General features: G+C 32.3%; 2 protein-coding genes and 1 long non-coding RNA gene across 9 annotated transcripts; 1 reads left to right on the forward strand and 2 right to left on the reverse strand.

Moving 5' to 3' along the window:
- Window positions 1-2,495: 2,495 nt before the first annotated feature.
- LOC139904781 (uncharacterized) lies at window positions 2,496-4,591 on the reverse strand. The gene is made up of 4 exons (XR_011778980.1): window positions 4,033-4,591; window positions 3,797-3,967; window positions 2,904-3,737; window positions 2,496-2,649 (listed from the first exon to the last, which is right to left on the reverse strand). It is a non-coding gene; the product is annotated as an uncharacterized lncRNA (long non-coding RNA).
- A 4,469-nt stretch (window positions 4,592-9,060) lies between these two features.
- Window positions 9,061-18,751, forward strand: LOC121132032 (cytoskeleton-associated protein 5). 7 transcript variants are annotated; one of them, XM_071886698.1, is made up of 8 exons: window positions 9,299-9,418; window positions 11,124-11,241; window positions 13,401-15,713; window positions 15,860-16,141; window positions 16,208-17,083; window positions 17,137-17,518; window positions 17,574-17,988; window positions 18,043-18,751. In XM_071886698.1, the coding sequence occupies exons 3-8, from the start codon at window positions 13,446-13,448 to the stop codon at window positions 18,371-18,373; spliced, it is 4,554 nt and encodes a 1,517-aa protein (XP_071742799.1). In that variant the 5' UTR covers window positions 9,299-9,418; window positions 11,124-11,241; window positions 13,401-13,445; the 3' UTR covers window positions 18,374-18,751. The 7 variants fall into 7 exon arrangements, with proteins under 7 accessions (XP_040583405.1, XP_071742799.1, XP_071742810.1 ...); XM_071886704.1 differs by lacking the exons at window positions 9,299-9,418; window positions 11,124-11,241 and adding exons at window positions 12,809-12,948; window positions 13,088-13,121; XM_040727471.2 differs by lacking the exon at window positions 11,124-11,241 and having other exon boundaries at window positions 9,061-9,418.
- On the reverse strand, window positions 18,691-19,769 carry oaf (out at first). The gene is made up of 2 exons (XM_040727496.2): window positions 19,505-19,769; window positions 18,691-19,439 (listed from the first exon to the last, which is right to left on the reverse strand). The coding sequence occupies exons 1-2, from the start codon at window positions 19,673-19,675 to the stop codon at window positions 18,810-18,812; spliced, it is 801 nt and encodes a 266-aa protein (XP_040583430.1). The 5' UTR covers window positions 19,676-19,769; the 3' UTR covers window positions 18,691-18,809.
- Window positions 19,770-21,510: the final 1,741 nt, after the last annotated feature.

Here is a 21,510-nt window from a genome sequence, read left to right on the forward strand (position 1 = left end):
GTATTAATAGCATATACTAAATATTAGTTAACATATTCATGTCATTATGAAAACAAACCGTAGAATTAATATACATATAATTTAAATCCAGTATACACATGTGACAGTACTTTTTGGAACAACATGCAAACAAATTCAAGATTCTTCAGCACAGAGTAAGCAGGCTCGAGACTACGAGGGGGGAAAGTTATACCCCCTTATTTAAAATCGTGGAAAAATGGAAATATGTCGCCAAATTTGGACCTTTTTTTTTTGTCAGAATTTGAAATTAATAATGTCCATTGTTGTCAATATTTTTTTAGTAATTTATCTTTTCTAAAAAAAACATAAGATTTAAAAAAATGTTAAATGTCAAAATTGACAGAGTTTTTATCCAATTCCAATCACCCCCCCAAGCAAAATCTTAGTAACGGCTCTATGAGTTGTATTTTTTAAGTAGTATACTACTCGTATCCGATTTTAGGGTTTATTATAAAAATATTATACGCAAAAAACAACCATAAATAGGGCCCTGCTTTTTATTTCTTAAAAAAATGTATATCTATAAACCTCAATTCAAAATTAAATTCATATTTAAAAGAGGTTCCTGCAATTTAGAGTGGTTCATTGTCATTATTATTTTTTTAGAATTTTCATTTGCAAGGTGTCTTAAAGAAGCAATTTTGCCCACAGATTTCAATAATATAATTAAAATTTCCATTAATCTTGATATGGATGAACAAGGGATCTAAAGGGGGAGGACTGGAGGGGATGTAGCCTCCAAATTAAGGAATTTTTGATTATTTCTAGAAAATTTAATTTCCAAAAAATTTAATGTTTGAAATTTAATTTAAGAAATTTTTTCAAAAATATTCATATTTATGAGTAACTTTGGATTTTTTTTTTTAATTTCCAAAAAACTCATTTTTTATTAGTAACTCTAGATTGTTTAAAAAAAATTTAATTTTTCGTCAATAGGTATGGATTTTTGAAATTTTTTTCCTAACAATTAAATTTCTGAAATTTTTTCCAAAAAATTTAATTTTTCAATTTTTTTCCAAAAATTTTTTATTTTTCAATTTTTTTATCAAAAAAAGTCCAAGAACCAAGCCATCCCTCCCAAAAAATAATAATAAATATATAACCGTACGTACGCCCCGGATGAATATTTAGCTACATGCATTTATTAAGTTGAAAGTTCTTTCATAATTAACCGATAGAGGTTGTGTTATTTTTAATTAATTAATTCTTAAGAAAAGAATCAAGGCCCGGAATAGCAAATACAATAGTCATCATAACAAAAATAGATCCTCACACTAAATAAATTACATACATTTTTTCAGAATTTGGATATTTTGAAAACTTTTCGAGAAATTTGATCAATAGAAAGGTCGTTTATGATATATAAAAATATAATTGACTGGAATAAACTGGAAAATAACATTAATAGAAACGATTTTATTAATTATATATATACATATCTTTAATATTCTAAAAAATAAATAATGTACAATCTTGTAATCAATGTTTTTTCGTTTATAACTTTGCGGAACATGATTCTTCTTTTCTGTAACAAAAGTTATAATGAAAACGGAGAGGATATTCCCAGCAATAATCTTTGCTTTGTTACGGAAACTATGGCCAATTCTTTATTATTCTTTGATATTATATTTATTAAGACCTCCACCTCCATTTGCTGCCGGAGGAGCAAATAAAGATTGATTGTAATGTTGTATTAATTAATTTCATAGTCACTTTCATTTTATCCTTTTATAATTAATGAAACAATTATGTCAAATTTAAAAAAAAAAATTTATATAAATTTAATGTATTATTTCTAAAATTTATTTAGTCTATATTGAAAGATTAGTAACCATAGAAGGACTGGAATAATTACAGGAAGCTAATGATTTCCAATTTATTCAAAATAGTCTACACGTAATGTTCATCAAATTGAAAAAATAAATTGTTGTGAAATCTTTTATGTATTAGAAATAAAGATGCGCAGTTTTTTGATTAAAAAAACAGCATAGTTATTGCTTAGCAAGGAATATATATTCTAGTATTCCTTGTTATCAAAGATAAAATCACGAATCCTCTTCGACTATTTGATCAAAACTTATGCAGCTAAATATTACTTGTTACGACTTTTAGAGATATTTTTGGAATTTTTTGTCAAAACTGCTTCTTTTAAGAATCCACATCAACGAAAATTAATTATTTAAATGACACACTCCAGGCCTATATATTTATCTCTGCTCACGGCCAAACAAATCTTGAAAAAAACTAGAAGGTGTTATTTAAGAGAAGAGTCTCAGGAAATTGTCCTTGCTACGTTATTAACATTATAAATTTAAAAAATGTATATTAATATGTCTCCAGTTTATCCATTGCTATTTTTTGAAAAATAGTTATGATATGCAACTTTGAACGAACAAAGATAATAACTAATAATCATAGGGATATGCAAAATTTAGGCGTACTTAGCAATATTTGCGTCGTTATTGTTGTTATTATTTTAAACATCATCCAAAAAATGTATTTTAAAAAATCCTTAATATTCGTGCAAAGTTGAAGTTGCCCTTAGAAAAAATTATCATCTTCTAGCCTCTGCTAATAAGTAATAACAAAGATAATTTATTGCATTCATCACTTCTTATTTGGCTACTACTACATATATAATACTTACAAACGTTAATCCCATAATAATCAATTATAATTATATAATAAATAAGTCATTTCAATACCTTATTTAGATCCTGTTTCATAACCACTACTGAAACACGGTGAAGTGTACACCATTTTTGCAATACAATCGACTCATAAGTCATACATATACATAGGTATGTACATAACATAGTTATGTAAACAATCATTTCCCTGCTTCATTGCACCAAGATGAGTTTCCTTTCAATAAGTAGGACATTTTGATGTCTAAGAAGTAGAAATCACCCACTTTGGAGCCTCTACTTTATTATCTTGCTTTTGGAAATGTATGACACCTCTTGCTTATTTTGGTTTCTATTCTTGCGACAACATTCTAGGTACTATTCATGAGGTTTCTTGTTATAACCCTTATAGCCATCAGTAAACAATTTAAAGAAATTTCCGCAGTGTGTGCATTTTTCCGTACTTGTATTTTCTTCCATTTCTTGATTCATCATGGACCGTCGTTTGAAAGTAGAAACTGCTGCTGATATTGCGTGGCTGCTAGTAGCAATTTGGCTCGTTCTCTAGATTCAATAATTTGGGATAACTCTGATAGATGTTTCTTATAAATTTCTGTTTTAATCACAATCTCTCTGAATATTTCTAGATGATTCACTCCCGTTATTAATATTATTCGAACTATTTCTTCCGTAAAATTAACGTTCCTATCACATTTGCAATTTGTTCAGAAGTAACAGATAGCCGTTTGCTTCAAACTCTTGACGCGAATGCTTTGATTGGTTCTCTATGGAATTGTTTCATAGTAAATAAATCTGTTTGTTTTACACAAAGAATCGCTGATACGACTGCCTGGGACTGAATAGCTGACAGAACAACATTTTCATCTTCTTCCAAAAATTTTGGACTAGTTTTAAGCAAATAATTTCCCAGTGCAACCTCACAGTATTGAAGCAATTGGTATACATACTCTCTCTTGGCTTTCAACTTTTGCAATTCTTGTGAACCATTCCCACACAGCCAGAAAACTATTCTAGCCTTCTTCTACCACTTCAAAATAAATTTTGGGTCTCTCACAAGGCGGTTATATGCTAAAAGAGGTTTACAATTAAAGCTTACTCGCCATCAATCAAGTAATCAATACACTTACTGATATTAGTTTTTATTAATGTTAGGGGATAAAAAGGAAGAGTAACACAGAATAATTACATATGTTTTAAATAAAAAGACGGAATTTACTATTATGGCGATTATGACCTTTTCCAGTTATAGGCCTGAATGAAGGTGATCCCATTAGATCCCACTCTAATTTTTTGCACACCTATAGAATAGTCAAAGTTCTTAAGTTTAAGTTTTGTTAAAAGATGAGGAAAGTCCCCTTTTTACTATAAAATATTGAATGTAATATAGTCTAAAAGTCAATCGAGTCCATATACATATCTCATGATCGCCTTGAGACTTATACCAAAACTATCGGTAAGGATATTCTTTCTTCACTATAGATATTAAAGGTCTTACACATCATAAAAAAACATTCACGGTCCGTTTTATTAGACTTGTTAGTATATATCGAGGATGTCGCTCCCTGTACCGAAACAACTTCTCTGACCACGTTTAAGTGAATTATATTTGTGTTGATTACTTCATTATCCATATGAAGGTTCTTCCAACGCTTTATCACCAAGAAACTTAGTGTTGATTTTTTTTTTTTTGGTCATGATTATTTTGTATTTTTTCCTTTCCACTAAACCAATACCTATAAAGAAGTGAATTGGCGGATCTTGTTGTAGGAAATTTGCAGCACGAGTCAAAGAAGTGACACTTGTTCGCAGAATCCAATCAGCAATATTTCCTGTGAATCTTTTCAGCTCACCAGTTGATGTTAGGGCATGTTCTTTATAGTACTGATCGACAGTTCTAAGGCGTGGGTTAGAGTTGAATGGACCTAAGGCAATGAGAGTACCAACGATTGAACATTCCCAATAAACTGCCATTCTATACTAATAATTACTTAAAGTCTTTATTATTTTGAAAAACTTCATTCGGTCCAGAAAATATTATGTCTTGGAATCACTATCCAGTTGATCTTTTGAACGCGTATTTGATTCTTTTTAACAAAAGTATTCGCTTTTCATTAGTCTTTTTTGCAAAGTTAAGTTTTAATTTTTCCAAAATACTTCTGTGTCGACTAAACCAAGTCCCCAGCTATTAAGTAAAGTAATAAGGCGGTTGTTGGAGATAAATTGTCGTTACAAGTTGGTTTTTTAGAGAAGTGACTAATTCTGTTTTAGTTATGTTTATTTTCAAGCCTAGATGCTCCTTTAAATACGGAAAGTTCATCAATAACGTTTTTAACGATATTTGGATTTCTCTTTATGATCCTGTTGTAAAAATTCAGAGATCATCTGCATATAAAAGAGTATTAAATGATTGATCATTAATTTTTAGACTTTTCACGAAATGTTTTTTTTTTTACTTCTTACTTTTTATATACTTCTTCCTACAATTATTATGCAAAATATCTTTTTTTTCTAATTCAAAAGGATCTTTGAACTCAGACCTACATTAAAATACCATAATTTGCTTCCTTTCATTTTCTTTTATATTTTTACGAATTAACAGATTTTTTTTCATTAATTCCAAACTTTGTTACTTTATCAATTATCTTATATATTTATATTTCAACCATTTCCATTTTGATGTTAATACTATCGTTAAGCCTCAGCAAGATGTTCTCGTATTAAATAGTATTTTATATTTTTTGTTGAATAAATATTATTTTTTTGATTAGATTAAAAATCACATGTAGGGGATTGTCTAAATTGGGTAGGGTATTTGGTTCCCAATGACGTCATCAGGTGTGATAGTAAATTTTAGTGAGAATTGAAAACCGTTGCTGACTAACCTTCTTATAATAACATTTGATTAATGATAAAATAAAGTGACTTCGTCTGTTATTCCTCAAAAATGGCATCTCGTGGGGATTTTTTTCCGGTTGGAAATAAATTTGGACAAAAATTGAACACGGGGAAAAAAATAAACAAATGATTGTAAATAAATTTAACAAATGAGTACCTGAACGAAAGTTTTTCAGAATACAACAGATGAGGGGAGAAAGTGGGAAGGTGTTCATGCTTGATTATTATCAATTCATATGTAACAGAAGAAGCTTGTCTTATTATAAGTATATCTTACATAAATATCCCAAAATTCTAGCAATTACTCTTTTGAGAGCCATGGTTTAAGAACCACTAGTCTAATAAATGAATACAAATGTTCAGGGAGAGAACGAAGACATGCTTCAACCTATCAAAGATAAAAAAATGTCTTTCCATGGGTAGAAAAAGGATTCCAACAGCTCAAAAGGAATTTAATGCTATTCTTATCATATAATAAAGATATGTACAGTATATGTACATACCTTAAATCCACATTGATATAGCGAAAAAATTGAGCACATAATAAATACTTAACGATGTTAGTAGGTGGAAATGAATACTTTTAAGCATAGGAAGGAGCCTTGATAGTTGATATTTACTATGAATGATCTCCATATATGTTCATAATATACAATATACATATTATTTAATTGACACAAAAATAGTCATAGGCGGTTTGTTGTTCTTTTTGCCCACATGTTCTCTTTGTTCAATATGCACTTGATTATTCTATGTATATTTGGGCATTAACACATCTCTACGTATGTATGTTACAATATACAGTATGTACTTAGTTACTTATGGGTACTTATTAGCTGTAACAGTACATTGTCAAATCTTTGTAAGTAGCATCATTAATGCTTGATGTTACACAATGAAGTTGATCGAGAATGTTTAACTACTAACACAAAAACAATAAATATTCCTTATAAAATGTAAGCTGCTGGATTCTTAAATTGGTCAAAACTAAATATATAGGTACATATTATGTGTGCAAAATAATGTTTTATTAAACATTGACTAATCTGATTGTGTTTTTTCTTGTTTAGTCTTGCGAATATACATTTTTTATCAACCTTTTATTAGCAAACAGCTATCCGTGTTTGGTGTAAATACATCTTGCTCAAAGAGGTAGATTGAATCATATCAACATATCTTTGATATAAATATACTCAAAATAAATTTCTTTGTGTAGTATTTATTCATTCACAAAAGAGGGTTAAAAGTACTATTTGATATTATCATTATAATTCAATAGCTATAATAGTGATGAATCCGTCTTATTTTTGAGACCAATTTATAAAGGTACTCTTTCAGTCTCGAACAGGATCGGTGTAAGGTGGAACTTGTCCCAGGTCCTGCTCCTGATTGTACCCAGCACTAGATAGAATATAACCACTAAAGACCATACAAATATAAAAAAGATTTGCCTTTTTTTTAAGGTCAATAAAATGAAAATAAAACATTCTTTTCTAAAAAGACATAATAGCTATTATTAAAAATTGGATTAAAAAAAAGAAAGGGCTCCACATTTTATTTTTATTTTCTAAAAAAATCAAAATTTAAAGATGGAAGAAAAAAGGGTTCAAAATATTTCTCTTTGCTCTGCGCCCCGCTCACGCTAAAACCAGCCCTTGTCTAAGGAGACCAGAATTCTGAAATGAAAATCAGCTACATTTTCAATGTGGCAATGACAAATCATTAAATATTATTATTACGAAATAAAAAACAAGGACTTCAGTTTGAAGTTTTCAACAACATTGGCCGGGGACAGGTACACCAAAACAGGGACATTCCCCGGAAATTTAGGATGTCTGTTCACCTTACTTTAGTCTTGACCCTTCAAAGTCTTGGTCTCGGGAAGGATGGTCTTGAATACAACACTAACAATAAGATTTAACTCCGCAACAAATCCTCAGGGTTACGCTCCGTAACTTTTATGAGCACACACGAATGTTTCATCAGGGTTTGAATATAATTGAATGAATTTAGGAAAGGATATTCACTACTCAGGAATTAAATAATAATGGCAACTGCTAAGGAAAAGAAAATTCCTTCTTTATATTACCAATTACAAATTAACGAGCCAGCTAAAAACACACCACCGGATTTACATCATTACTTATAATGCATAATGTTTTGCTCAGACGAGTGCCTCAATGTTCGGTTCCACTTTTGAAATTGAGCAGCGCAAATAAAATTCAAGGTCAATCAGGTTGTTTTTGGATTTGATTTTGATTTCAACCATGCTCGAAAACGCCGCCTCGCACAAGTACGTGAAGGGAAATGCAATCTGTAGTTATTGACGTTGGCACAGCAATGCAAGGATACACACCAATCATAATGGCCGAGAATGTTTTCAGGCATTTCTCCTCAAAAACAGCCCTTGCTGCGGAGTCATGCGCCAGGTACAGAAACTGGTCTTCGACGTCTTCTGCTTCCTTGGGGAAGTTGTGAACTCGAAAGCTGAAGGGCTCCCTCGTGAACTCCAAGGTAACTTGAAATACAAAGTTACCTTGGTGAACTCCATCATTGCGTTGTGGCTTTTGAAATCTGGAAAATAGTGTTGAAACTCTTCCACAGCCTGCAAAGGCTAATGATGGTTTCTTTCTTGAGAACGTCGCAGACGCCACTAGCAGTCTCCCTGATTCGTGTCAACGTTGGAAAAGCTATTGCATAGCGACCAGTCTCGGGACTTACCTAACTTTTCCCCGCGCATTTACAAAACATAACATTAACATTAACCCTTAACATACAATTTCATCACAACACACGGAATAAATCATTTATAACGGGATGCATTTATAAGGGTATAATCGTAATGTTAATAACTTTCTGGTGTAATTTCTAAATTGAGATAAATGTAGGACAGGATAAATGTTTCATTTTTTCCTCATGGATTATATTTAGAAGATACAAAGAATGTGAGAGATATTTTAAAATAAGTTGAATATTCAAAATAAATAATAATATAAAATGAAATTCTTTAGGAAATCAATCACCCTTCTTCATTTAAATATTTTTAAATCTATCTAGGTTATTGAGTATTTGTTTAAATCATGTAAGTACATAATTATTTGATTCTCTCTACATTACATTTCTAATTCTCAATTCGAATTGAAATTAACAGTCTTTGTTAGACAATGGATTAAAATTTATGATTGGGAATGCTGGATATCAATTTATTTTAATTTTTTTGTACATAAAATACAATTTCAGGGATTACAAATTCTATAGCAAGTAAATAGTGTAATACTTCGTAATAATACAAAGGCTATAATAATAATAAGAATAATATTTAAGGAAGTCAAAGTGTTATCAAGATTATGTTAATGTATGAATATTTTTTTTCAAAAATGAAGGATCAAACATTATTTTAATTGTATTTACTTTATTCAGGTAATTTGTAAATTAATGAAGGTTATTTCCATTCAGGCAGTACGATGACGTCATTGGTTTAAATGAGAGAGAAACTACGACATCTATATTTTGATTGGCTCCTCATATTTTAAAAGAGAGAAAACCGTTAAGCTCAGCGAATGAGATTTCTTCCCTTATACTGAGAAGATTTAAGGTTCTCTATCCCTCTAATAAGTATATGTGTATAAAATAAAAAGAGGACTTGCTTTGAATTAAACATCGAGTACCTAAATAAGTGCTTTAGTCTTTCCCTCTTTCTTCTTCATTACTTTAGCCGTTGCGCGAATCAAACCTCTAAGAAGAAAAAAGAAGAAGGAGAAGAAAAAGAGAGATTTGATCGATTTTCATAGTTATTTTATATTTCCATGAGAACTCCATGCAAATTCCCTTTCGAAAAAGTCTTCTTTATTTGAGTGAGTTGAAATTTTTAAGTTTTAATTATTTGATATGTTTAACAAATTTACCGCGCGAATCGCACAAGAATTGATGAGGAATGAGATCATATCATAACTTGGTTTGATTATTTCGGAATCTCCTTGCTAATTGACCGCTTTCACATCCAATTATGTGAACGAATTTGTCGTCTATTGGTTGGGACACGATTCCCTCATTTTAATTTAACCCTGTGGGCAATGAACGATTTGGAAGTATTTTTGAAGGACTCTTGAATCTTAAATAAATCTGCATCTGTCATCTTCCCTTCCTCTCGTCGCATTTTTCGCCTTGAACAAGACAAATTCCATTTGTTAAAGATACAAACCAGTTCGAGTGACTCATTTCAACCGTCGCCACTTCCTCCTTTGTGTGTCCACTGTGACTCTAGTCTGCAATCTCCATTCCCTCCCCCTAGCTTCTGCTCCTTTTCTTGAGTATTCAAATAAATATTGTTTGATGTGTGCCCATTCCAACTCTTCTTTTATCTGTATAAACCACTAACTCTTCCTACTCCCAATTTTTTTTTTTTTAAATGAAGGGCTAAACATATGTATATACATCAAAAAGGCCCTCACATGATTTGACTATGATAACGATTTCAGATTGTCAAAAAATATCTTTTTATCTTAAGTTTTTCAATTTGAAAAACATTCTTTTTGTTTGATTTCGTGTCTATATAGATAAAAAGTTCACTCTACGAAATTCAATTTTCATCATGTATCTCTATTCCAATCTTATGTAATTTGCGCATTACATTACATTTTTTTAATTGACTTTCAAAATTTAATATTAAGAGGATGATTTGATTGTATCAATTTGAAAATGTCATTGTTTTCGTATTCATACTTATTATTACAAATTGTGATGGTTCGTTTATTTGCTGATGATATCAAAGAGAGAATAGAAATGCTTATTGTTGTTTAGTAAAGTAATAATGACTAAATAGACGTCAATTGAATTTCCACGTTATCTCATTTTTCCTTTTGCCCTTGACACATTAAATATTTTTTTTTATCGCTCATCTATATACAGCTTTTTGAAAAGGAGAAGGCGATTTTTGGTCATTTATTATTAAATCTTTGTGCAAAACTATCTTTCTTTCTTTATTAGATAGTAGTTGAAGATACCCGGCGTTGCCCTTGATTTTAGATATTAAATAAAATAAGGATGGTAAAAAATCACAGCTCAAAAATATATATTCAATGAGTAATGAAAGTTAACACAATAAGTACATTAATCTTTGAAAGTCTCTATAAGAGGTGAAAAAATTATTTGGACTTCCAATACATGAGTAACCCACATAGAGTTGACCATGTTAATGTAATGATCGAAACTCTGTGTGACATAGCACTTTCATCTTGAACGATTTCATTTTAATTCTCTTAATAGTTTGGCAATTCCAGAAGATATGCTCAAGTATCAGAAGATGCAGAGCTAAGTTGCAAAATGAATATAGAATAAATAGTTTCCCCCTTCTTGCTAATACATTTCCAGCAAATACTTAATGATGCCACTCCCATAACAATTGAGTTATCCGAGCGAGCATTAGCTAAAAGTACATTTATTCGTAAAGTGTTTTTATTATGATGAATAGTTCTTTGATCTGAATTGAGTTTGTGCTCATTTCAGATGCCTACGAATGGTAAATAGTAATAAAATTAAGAGAGAGAGAATTTGTTCCAGGTACATTCTTCAGAGCAAAAAGAAGGACTGAACTTGTCAAGAAGCATGTGCAAAAAGAAACCGAATTCTACTTTAACTAAAAAGAAAGACTGAACCTGTCAATAAGCACGCTCGATGAGTAAGTGAAGAAAATAAATAAGTCAGGAAGAGTAGAATATGTATATATAGATAGGGATGTGAAAATTGTCGAAATCCTGTGAACATACGTTTTTTTTGTTTTTTTTAAAGTGTAAGTTGGTAATTTGCAAGATATAATTGATCTTAACAAATATTTCTCCTTGTTTTGATCATTAAAACGTAATAGCAACCAAGGAGCGCTTTAGTTTTATAATGATCTGTCAGCAGATATATCTTCTTTCAAAGCATATTTTTTTCTTTTTAATTTGTGCTAACGAGAATTTAGACAATCTTCAAATCCCTAATTATTATGTCACTGGAACAGTACGCTGAACATAAGGTTCAAAACGAGCCACAGTACGTGGTTCGGAACTGTATAATAGTTAAATGGTTTTTTTAATAGAAGTTATGTAGTTTTTCATAAAGATACATTGATATTTTATTCTTTAATCATTTCTTTTCTGTACAAATATATTATTTTTAAATAGACTTAACTTCTCTAAAAAAGAAAGGTTGTTTTTTAAATACTTGCGGGCTATGTGAAAGTATTATTAATGAATTAATAAATTTTTACCGATATAATTATTTCCCTTGATACAGATGTAGCTGTAATGTATCGTGAAGCTAATTATTTAAATTATGCCTCCACCATATCTCTGGATTTTCCTCAACCGGGAGGTACTTTTATCATTTTGTAAGCTGTTATCTCTTTTTTTGTATTAACAAATACAGAAAACATCCTTACGGATTAAAAACTTACCTCATTATCTAAATCTATTTATTTAAAAAAATATATCTAAAAAATTTTATGTTATCAAAATATTTAACATGTGATAATATATATACATATCTCACTGAGGGTTAAAATGTACCGATCTGAACTCCAGTACAACCACGTACCGTACCAGCTCTACTAAATAGTCAGTTTTAGGTGCAGTAACCCCCCTTAAATTTATTTTGACAGTTTTTGGTATTGTAATTGCTAATTAAATTTCAGATTTCCTCAAATTTCTTAGCTCGTGGTAACTTCTTCGGTATTTTTATTGCTGTTGTTTGTACTTAGTCAATTCCTTCCTATTTTTACAAAATGTCTGAGCAGATTTTATATTCCTTTAGAAATTTGATAGTTTGAAGATTTTTTTTATATAACTCATTCGAGATTTATACATCGTTATATCTATGATAATTTTGTTTGTGTCTACATAGATATATACTTGGTTCCTGATTTTTATGCAAATTAAATATGACGTCTGATAGGTAGCCAGCACAAAAAAAAAATATCAAAAAATAATGTTTGGTACCTATTAGTTCAGTTATATTAATTATGTTATATTATTTTGAAAGTTCGTATATTAATGTACCATTTTTAAATAAATTTAGATTTAGGCAGTTACTAATGTAACTTATAAAACCAGTTTTTTTGTTGTTGTTTTTGTGTGTGTGTGTTTTTAATATCCCTTTTTCCTAGCCTCTCAAAAAGCATTTTTTTCAAGGTGAAGGAGAAAGAGAAGCTTTATCGATTTATATAGTCAGATATGTAATATGTATTTACCATCTTATGAGGAGGCAGTAGAACGTATGTAATAATGATGAGTCAATATCCTTCAGTGAGTTTAGACACTCGTAGGTGTATAGTATGATGCTCAGAGGATTATTAACTTCCTACATACGGTAGAGTGGATTTTTAAAATAGCACCTTCCTTAGAAGGTAAATCTTATACTAACAGTAAATTTGAGTTTAATATGACTCAAAAAATATTTACTTTTTATTTTTTGCATGTTACATGACATTTACCTACTACATTCCCCCGTGTAAATATTCATTTTTGCAATATTTAACGAACTAGAGAAGAGTGAGTGAAGGAAGGGAGAGAGAGAGAGGTAAAGCAAAGCGCACACAAATTTTTATCTTTATATTGTAATATGTACATGAAATACGCCCCTAAGTGATGTTAGAGCAGCTCTTCCAAACTTCTACCACTAATACATATTATGTAGAATTAGTTTTATGATAGACCAAGTGTTCAGTACTTCATCATCTAACCCAAATGTGAACAAGAGCGAGATCGCTTTAATACCATTAAATCGTTGCGCATAAATTGTGTTTGTTAACGACTCAGACTATTAATATTAAACAATTATTAATTTTTTTATTTACAGAAGATAACATACATTCCTGTAGTTTGTGAATGATTACGGTGTAAAATGGCTGAAGACGAATCCACATATCTCAAGCTTCCCGTTGAAGAAAGGTGTACACATAAAATATGGAAAGCCCGACTCCACGGTTACGAAGAAGTTGTAAAATTGTTCAATAATTTAGACGGAGATGATGAAAAGTGGAGAAAATTTCACGGTCTCATTAAAAAATTTGTAGTTGATATTAATGTTGTGGCACAGGAAAAAGGTCTTCTAGCAGCTCTTGCTTATTCTGAAAAGTGCGATTCTGCTGGTAAAAATACATCCGAAATCATCGAAGGACTTGTATCCAAATGTGTTGGTGCTCCAAAAGCTAAAACCAAAGACTTAGCAGGACAAATATGTCTTATGTTTTGTGAAATAGAAACGCATGACAAAGTCATTGAAGAACTACTCAAAGGTTTAAGTCAAAAGAACCCTAAGACAGTCGCAGGATGTATAACAATAATTGCTGCATGTCTAAGAGCGTTTGGAACGAAAATAATTAAAGTATCTCCTCTGCTCAAGGCCGGAATTCCCCTTTTAGACCATCGAGATAAAGGCATTAGAGAAGAATGCAAAAAGTTGATAATTGAGTCCTATCGATGGGTAGGAGAAATAATGAAAACACAACTAACTGGTTTGAAGCCTGTGCAATTGACGGAGCTTGAGACTGAATTTGAAAAACTTGAAAATGTTGGCAAAGCAAAACCTGAAAGGCTTATAAGATCACAACAAGCTGTTGGCTTAATAGCAGGTGATGGAGATGGGTGTGACGGCGTCGAAAATGGGGGTGAAGGGGGCGCCGAGTCGGATGAGGAAGCCATTGATCCTTACGATCTCATTGAACCTGTTGATATTCTTCAAAAAATACCCAAAAACTTTTTTGAACTCGTGGAAGAAAAAAAATGGCAGTCTAGAAAGGAAGCATTGGATGTCTTGTTGCCCTTGACCAAAACACCTAAGATTGTACCCGGAGATTTTAATGAAATAATTCGTGTATTAAAAAAGTTTATTACAAAGGATACTAATGTTATGTTAGTAGCTATAGCTGCACAGTGCATCGCTGGAATAGCTAAAGGACTTCGATCATCCTTTAAGCAAGGAGCTGTTATTCTTTTGCCGGCATGTTTGGAAAAGTTTAAGGAAAAAAAAGCCAATGTCGTATCAGGTCTACAGGAAGCAGTGGATGCTATGTATCCTATCCTAGGCATTGAAACGATTCAAGAGGATCTTTTAGCCTCATTAAAGCACAAAACTCCTTCAGTTAATGCTGAAAGTGCAAAATATCTGGCACGCTGTTTTGCCAAGTGTCCACCTCTATTAGTGTCAAACAAAAAACTTCTCAAAAGCTACGTTACAGCTCTTTTAGATAAATTAAGTGTTAGTGATCCTATTGTTCGAGAATCTTGCAGTGAAGCTCTTGGAGTTCTTATGAAATTTTTAGGAGAATCATCATTGATGAAGTTTATGCCGGATTTGGATAATATTAAGCTTTCAAAAATCAAAGAATTTTGTGAAAAGGCAGAGTTGAGTGGCAAATCGGCTGCTCAGCTTCAAGCAGCTCCACCTAAGGCTAAAATAGTGAAACCTTCATCAGCTCCTAAAGCCAAAATTGTATCTGCAGCGTCATCTTCTAATGATATTAATAAAGATGACTCAGAAGAAGTCGAAGAGGATTTTGCAGTGCCCAAAAAACCTCTATCAAAGAAAGCAACTCAGAAAAAAGTTGTTAAGAGTGGGAAGAAACCGCCGTCCTCAGATGGAGACTCTAAAGAAAGAAAAACTTCCTCTGCCAAGTCTCGCTTTGGAATGGTTGCTGCAGCTGCATCTAATAAGAAAAAGAATGAAGAAGATACTGGTGCTCCATATGTAAATGCTAATTTAAAAAATTCTAGGTTTAAGGAGGAAACTAAATTTAAAGTATTGAAATGGAATTTTACAACTCCAAGACCAGAGTTTGTTGAACAATTGAATGATCAAATGACGAATGCAAATTTTAACAAAACAATTTTAACTCAAATGTTCCATAACGACTTCAAACAACACATTAAAGTAATAGATTCACTCATCAAATATCTACCCAAAGACTTGGACGGACTCAAGGATAATTTGGACCTTATCCTCAAATGGTTAACTCTTAGATTCTTTGAAACGAGCCCCAGTGTATTAATGAAAGGGTTGGACTACCTAAAGTCTGTTTTCAAAATGTTAGCTGAAGATTCCTACGTTCTTCATGAGATTGAGGCCACTTCTTTTATTCCATATTTGGTTAACAAAGTTGGGGATCCAAAGGTATGAAATTATCTGTTTATATTTTGGGTGTAATATTTTACAATAGCGGATCTATTTTTTAGCACCTCATTCTGAGAATATTCGAATGCATGCTTAACTTTTATTATTGTTATTTGTTTGTTTACTTTACTCCTAATTTCTTTTAGGAAGCTATAAGAAATTCAATAAAAGAAATTTTGAAGATAATGTCTCAGGTTTATGCCGCAAATAAATTGGTTAATTTCTTTATGAATGGTCTTTTATCTAAAAATTCAAAGCAAAGGGCCGAATGTTTGGATGAACTAGCTCATTTGATAAAAGGCTATGGAATTAGTGTACTTCAACCCTCACCTAGTAACAATTTAAAGGAAGTTGCAAAACAAATATCTGATCGAGATACGAGTGTTAGAAACGCAGCGATGAACACAATTGCAGAGGCATATTTTCAAGTAAGAGTTTTTTCTTATTTCTTGGAATCATATAATTGTCTCAACATTTGTATGTTGTATTTTTAGGAAGGAGAAAAGATGTATAAAATGATTGGTAATTTACCTGAAAAGGATATGACCATGTTAGAGGAACGAATCAAGCGTGCATCAAAGACTAGACAACCCAATGTTCCTCAGGAACAAGCCACCACGTCTCCATCAAATAACAAAAACGCAAATAATAATTTACCAGCATCAAAAGCGGCTCAGAGTGGTCGGAATATTCCTAATCCTGGTCAGACTAGGTCTTCCTCTGCAAGACAGCGAATGGTCAACCAAAATATTATAAATAATAATAATGAAGCAAATAATAATCAATCCAACAGCCATAATAATCAACGTTCAAAGGTTAGTCCAGGTCGGCCAGTCAGTGGGGCCTTTACTCTTAATTATGAAGAAATAGAAGCCGTATCTGAATATCGAATGTCAGAGTCAGGACCTCGTTTGGTTCGCCATAATCTGGATGAAATTTTTGGAGATGTTTCTCTTCCAAAAACACAAACATCTAAAACATACAGTTCACCACCTCCTCCAAATCATTATAATTCTATCGGAAATACACCTTTAACTGAAAATAACGAAGTTTATGAGGCCATAGATCTTGTTTTATCTCAAGTGTTTTCATTGGATACAATGACTGCGCTCAATGCTCTTACTCAGTTAGATGACGTTATCAAAGATTCTGAAAAAGTTAAGCTCATTATAAATAGGCTGGATCAATTCATCGTTGCATGTTACAATAAGTATAAACATGTTCTGTTTACCATGATGCCCACGGATAATTGTAACCAGAAAGATGTTGTGAAGCTTTTCCAATTTACTACGATGGCATTAATGTCTCTCTACCACAGATCGGATATCACAAAAAATACCTCTCTAGCATCCTTACATGACCTTATCGAAGTAAGATGCCACCCATTATTATATATCGTAATTTTATTATCTATTTTTTGTAGGTTATGATCAACATTCTGACTGAGCCTAAGGTCCATGAACTCCCGGGTAGTAGTCCACTTATCAAGGCCATGAACGTACTAACAATTAAAATAGTAGATCGTTCTAACCACACAAACGTAACATGTGCTTTCTTGAAGCTGTTGAAAAAGTCTGTTCCCACTTCAGGCCTCAGACCCAAATTTGCTGACTTAGTCATGAAATGCTTGTGGAAGATTATCCGTAGTATTGACCAGTGGATGCCTCAACTTCATATTGACATCCTTTTGGCTGAACTTCATGAATTTCTGAAGGCTTACCCTCAAAGTTACTGGAAAATGCAAGAGGCAGATACTCACTTAAGAACTGTCAAAACGATTGTCCATACTCTTGCAAAAGCTAAAGGTATTTAATCCACTTGAAAAGGTTAATTATCTTCTCAATATTCTTTATTAAATAGGACCTGATATTATGAATCATCTTGGGAAAATAAGCGATCCTGAAAACTCTGACCTCGTTCCCTATCTTCAAAAGTTGATGAATTGTGTCGTAGGAACCAATGAGGCTGTAGAAAGTCGTAAGGCGTCATCCAGTGCTTCAAAGCTGCCTCGATTTTCGAAGACTGATCATGAAACCCTAGGTGAGATATTTAAGAAGATTGGGCAAAAGGAAATGACGAAACAAGGATTAGAAGAACTCTATAACTTTAAACAACAAAATCCACATGCTGATCTTGAACCTTTCTTTGCAAGAAGCTCTCAATATTTTAGAGACTATATTGAAAAAGGTTTAAAGAAGATCGAAATGGAGGTTAAGAGTGGAAGTAACAACGCTAATCTTACATCTGCAAGTGGAAATGTAGGACTGTCGTCAAGGTAATTTGAGACTTGGCAAATGTTATGTGTTGATAAATCCAATTAATTAACTAGGTTTGTTTTGTCGGATAATGTGTCTAATGATGGAAACGGAGGAAGTTCCTCAGGTCAGGCTCATGCGTTTTTCCTTGATCGATTAAAACGCCTTAGAACCGCTGGGGGACTGGATAACGACGACGTAGGACAAGAAAATAAGCAAGGTGCCAATTCACATCTAAGAATTTACGCTCCACGAAAAGCGAGTGGGAGCGATAGACTACTGGATACTCCTTCTGGCATCCCTACTTCTACTAGCTCAAATACAAGAAGTAGTAGTAATTCTGAGCCTACCCAAATTGAAGACATTAGGAGAAGGCTTGAAAAAATCAAGCAGTCAGCGTTTTAATTAATTGCTAAATTATTATATTTATATTGGTTTTTACTTTGTGATAAAAAACGCCACAGACGAAGAGACAGAAATCGTCAATCGGCGTCTTTCTTTCTGGACGAATTTTGTTTAGAAGTACACAAGTTTTTTAAGGCAACTGCTACCTGTAGTTTTATTTTTAAAATTTTATTTTTTCGAGGCTGGAGCAGTTTATAAGTCATATAAATAAAGATTCGTATGGAACATCACTTTAAAGAAAGATATCGTGATATTTACATTCGTTAGCGTTACTACATTTTGTGTATTGTAGAAATAAAATAATAAACAGAGAAGAATAAAGTTTATTATTGTATTTTCAAGTATTTAAAATGACATAATAAATGCACTATTATCAAAGAACACATTTACTTTGTCAGCTCCAGTAGTAGTTACCTCCTTTGTAACGAGTTGACCTTTAAATTTCATCCCAATGACAGAGATTCTTGGAGCGAACCGGATATCGATATGTCATACACTTTCGACACGTTTTGATGCCACATCGGTGCTCACCTTCTCCCTCCTTATTACTACAGTATTTTAAGGCACATGGAAACCAGTTGAAACAAATGCGAAGGGAACAGATACAGGTGAGATTGGGATCTTTGGACGAAAAGCAGCGGGGCAAGAGTTCATAGTTTTCAACGTTTTTTTGACTCACTTCACTTATTTTGGGCCCGTTTGATTTTTCTAAGATACTAAAGAGTTCATGGTGCGACGAGAGGATGTGGTTCCCTTGTGTAGGAGGGCAGAATTGAGATAGATGTGTGGAAAGAGCCGCCAGTCGAGCTGGACTCCTCTTGAGGGAGAGAGAAGAGTCTTGGACAATTTCTCCATTGTCTTGCTCTGCGATGCGTAGCGTGGCAGGATGTTTCTGGCGGAGTTTCATGACGGCCTCCGGTGGAATGAGATCCCCTCCATAGCTTGACACAAAGCAAAGTCCTTGATACATGGGTTGATCCAGCTCTTCTTCTCCTGGGATCAAAATACGCACAATCTGAGAGGACATTCGGAAGTCCGTGAGCTGGCTGATGAGGCTCCCATCCGCCTGAAACAAGCAAGAAATCAACGTGAGTCTTCTCTCAAATAGTCCAAAATGGGTCCTGTTCTTACAAGAGAGTACTGGATCAGCACCGTCTCGCTACTCGAGTTACCGAGGATATCCTGCCGATAATAGGCAGAAACGGATTCATCCACATTGGCTCTCACATTCACTATTAAACAATCATGACTAGGGAAGCAGAACGAGAGGAACATCAAGATCAGTATTCCGGCTCCCTCCATTCCAGGCACACTCTACTTTACCATTACTAATAACTTATAATAATGGATAACTTATTATTAATTACCAATCACTATGAGTTCTATGTACTAATAATATCCGGAGGGTCACAAGCCCCAATCACGCAACCTGTTGTGCTAAAAAACATTATGATTAACCAAGGAAGTCTATAGCTATTCCTTGGGTAGATAATTAAGCTTAATTATAAAGCTAATTTTATATCAACATGACGTGGTATTTTAAGCAACTCTTCCATTTTGGGATAATATTTGAAATCCCAAAAAATTATTTTCGAGCAAAAAATGATGGGTTAACTCAAGGTACATAATTCAAAATCAAAGAAGATTTAGAATTAAAGGGTTTTCTAACGTAAATGTTGAAAATATTATTAAACTCATTAAGTAAACCAGGGTTTCGGAGTCGGAGTCAGGAATCTGAAAATTTATATCGACTCCAGCTACAAAAATTATTAATATTTATTGAGTATTCGTATAATTATTCTCTAAATAGTTATAAATTATAGGCATTAAGTACAATTAATTTATTAACCTTATTAAATTAACTAATTTATAAATCTACTTCACAAATTTCTAACGTGATTTATTGTCCAAACAATTACAATTCCCAAACACTTCTAAAGTCTAAATTATTTTGTTAGGTAGAGTATAGGCACTAGCCGTCTTAGTTCATTAATTAGACTGATGATTAGTCAATGTCATCAGAGAAAAGTGTAACATTCCACTTATAAATGTATGTATTAGCAGCAAATAGACTTTAATCTATTTCATTTCATGTTCATCTAGTTATTTATCCTATATTCCAAATATTTTCTTTATAAATAGCATATAAACTGAATTTATATTTTGAGTATATAGACTCAATAGTACTTATATTGACTAAAAAACATATTATTAAAAAAATAATAATGCATGTTGGAGTCGTAGTCGGACATTTTATAGCTTTATAATTGTACAAACCTCATATTACTGTACCACCAGAAATTTATCATCAAAAATGATGTTTTTCAACACAACAAGTTGCGTGATTGGAGCTTGTGCTCCTCCAGTGCAGATAGTATTAAGACTCATTATTATTCAAAGTTATAACTAATGACTAGAAAGTATTTAGTAAATACTAAATAGTTTTGGTTAAATCTGTAATTAATTTTTATACTCTATATTTAAGAGTTATAAAGTCGTAAATGATGTCACAGTACTCATTTAGCTAGATCTGTATTCATGGTGTATTGACTATCAAGGGCGTCAGCAGGGGTGGAGGGGCTGTAAAAATGGACAGTCCCTGATTATGGCCGAGCTCTGGGATCCTTCGATCTATTATAATATGTGTAGTGTCAGTCCTTATTCAAAGCTCTAGTCCCGTCCAGTTAAGTCTCGGCCCAGTTCAGTCCTACATATCGTCATCTTTATTGTATCACGCAACCATTCCTCAAAAAGAAACAGAAAAAAGTCTTGAGATCATTTCGTAGTTAGCCATACCATACCAGCCCTATTTATATCTTATATACTCGCAGACTATCACTATTATATTATTTCTTCACCATTTTTAGAATAAATTACATATTAATAAAATCTACATTGTATTTTATTCGGTACTGTATAATAAAATTACTTAGTAATATTTGATTAAAAGAGTAGTTATGATAACTTATTATATTATTTATATAAAGAAATAGCCAAAATTTATTCATAAAAATAATAAAATGGCCAATATATATTATATAAACGACGAGGGATCAACCAGAAATAGTATTCCTGTTCTTTTGGAAACAGAGCATATGTATAGACTAATTACTTTGTGTATTTATAAAAAAGAATAA

Source organism: Lepeophtheirus salmonis, chromosome 1, assembly GCF_016086655.4.
Source record: "Lepeophtheirus salmonis chromosome 1, UVic_Lsal_1.4, whole genome shotgun sequence".
Taxonomy (NCBI): Eukaryota; Metazoa; Arthropoda; class Copepoda; order Siphonostomatoida; family Caligidae; genus Lepeophtheirus; species Lepeophtheirus salmonis.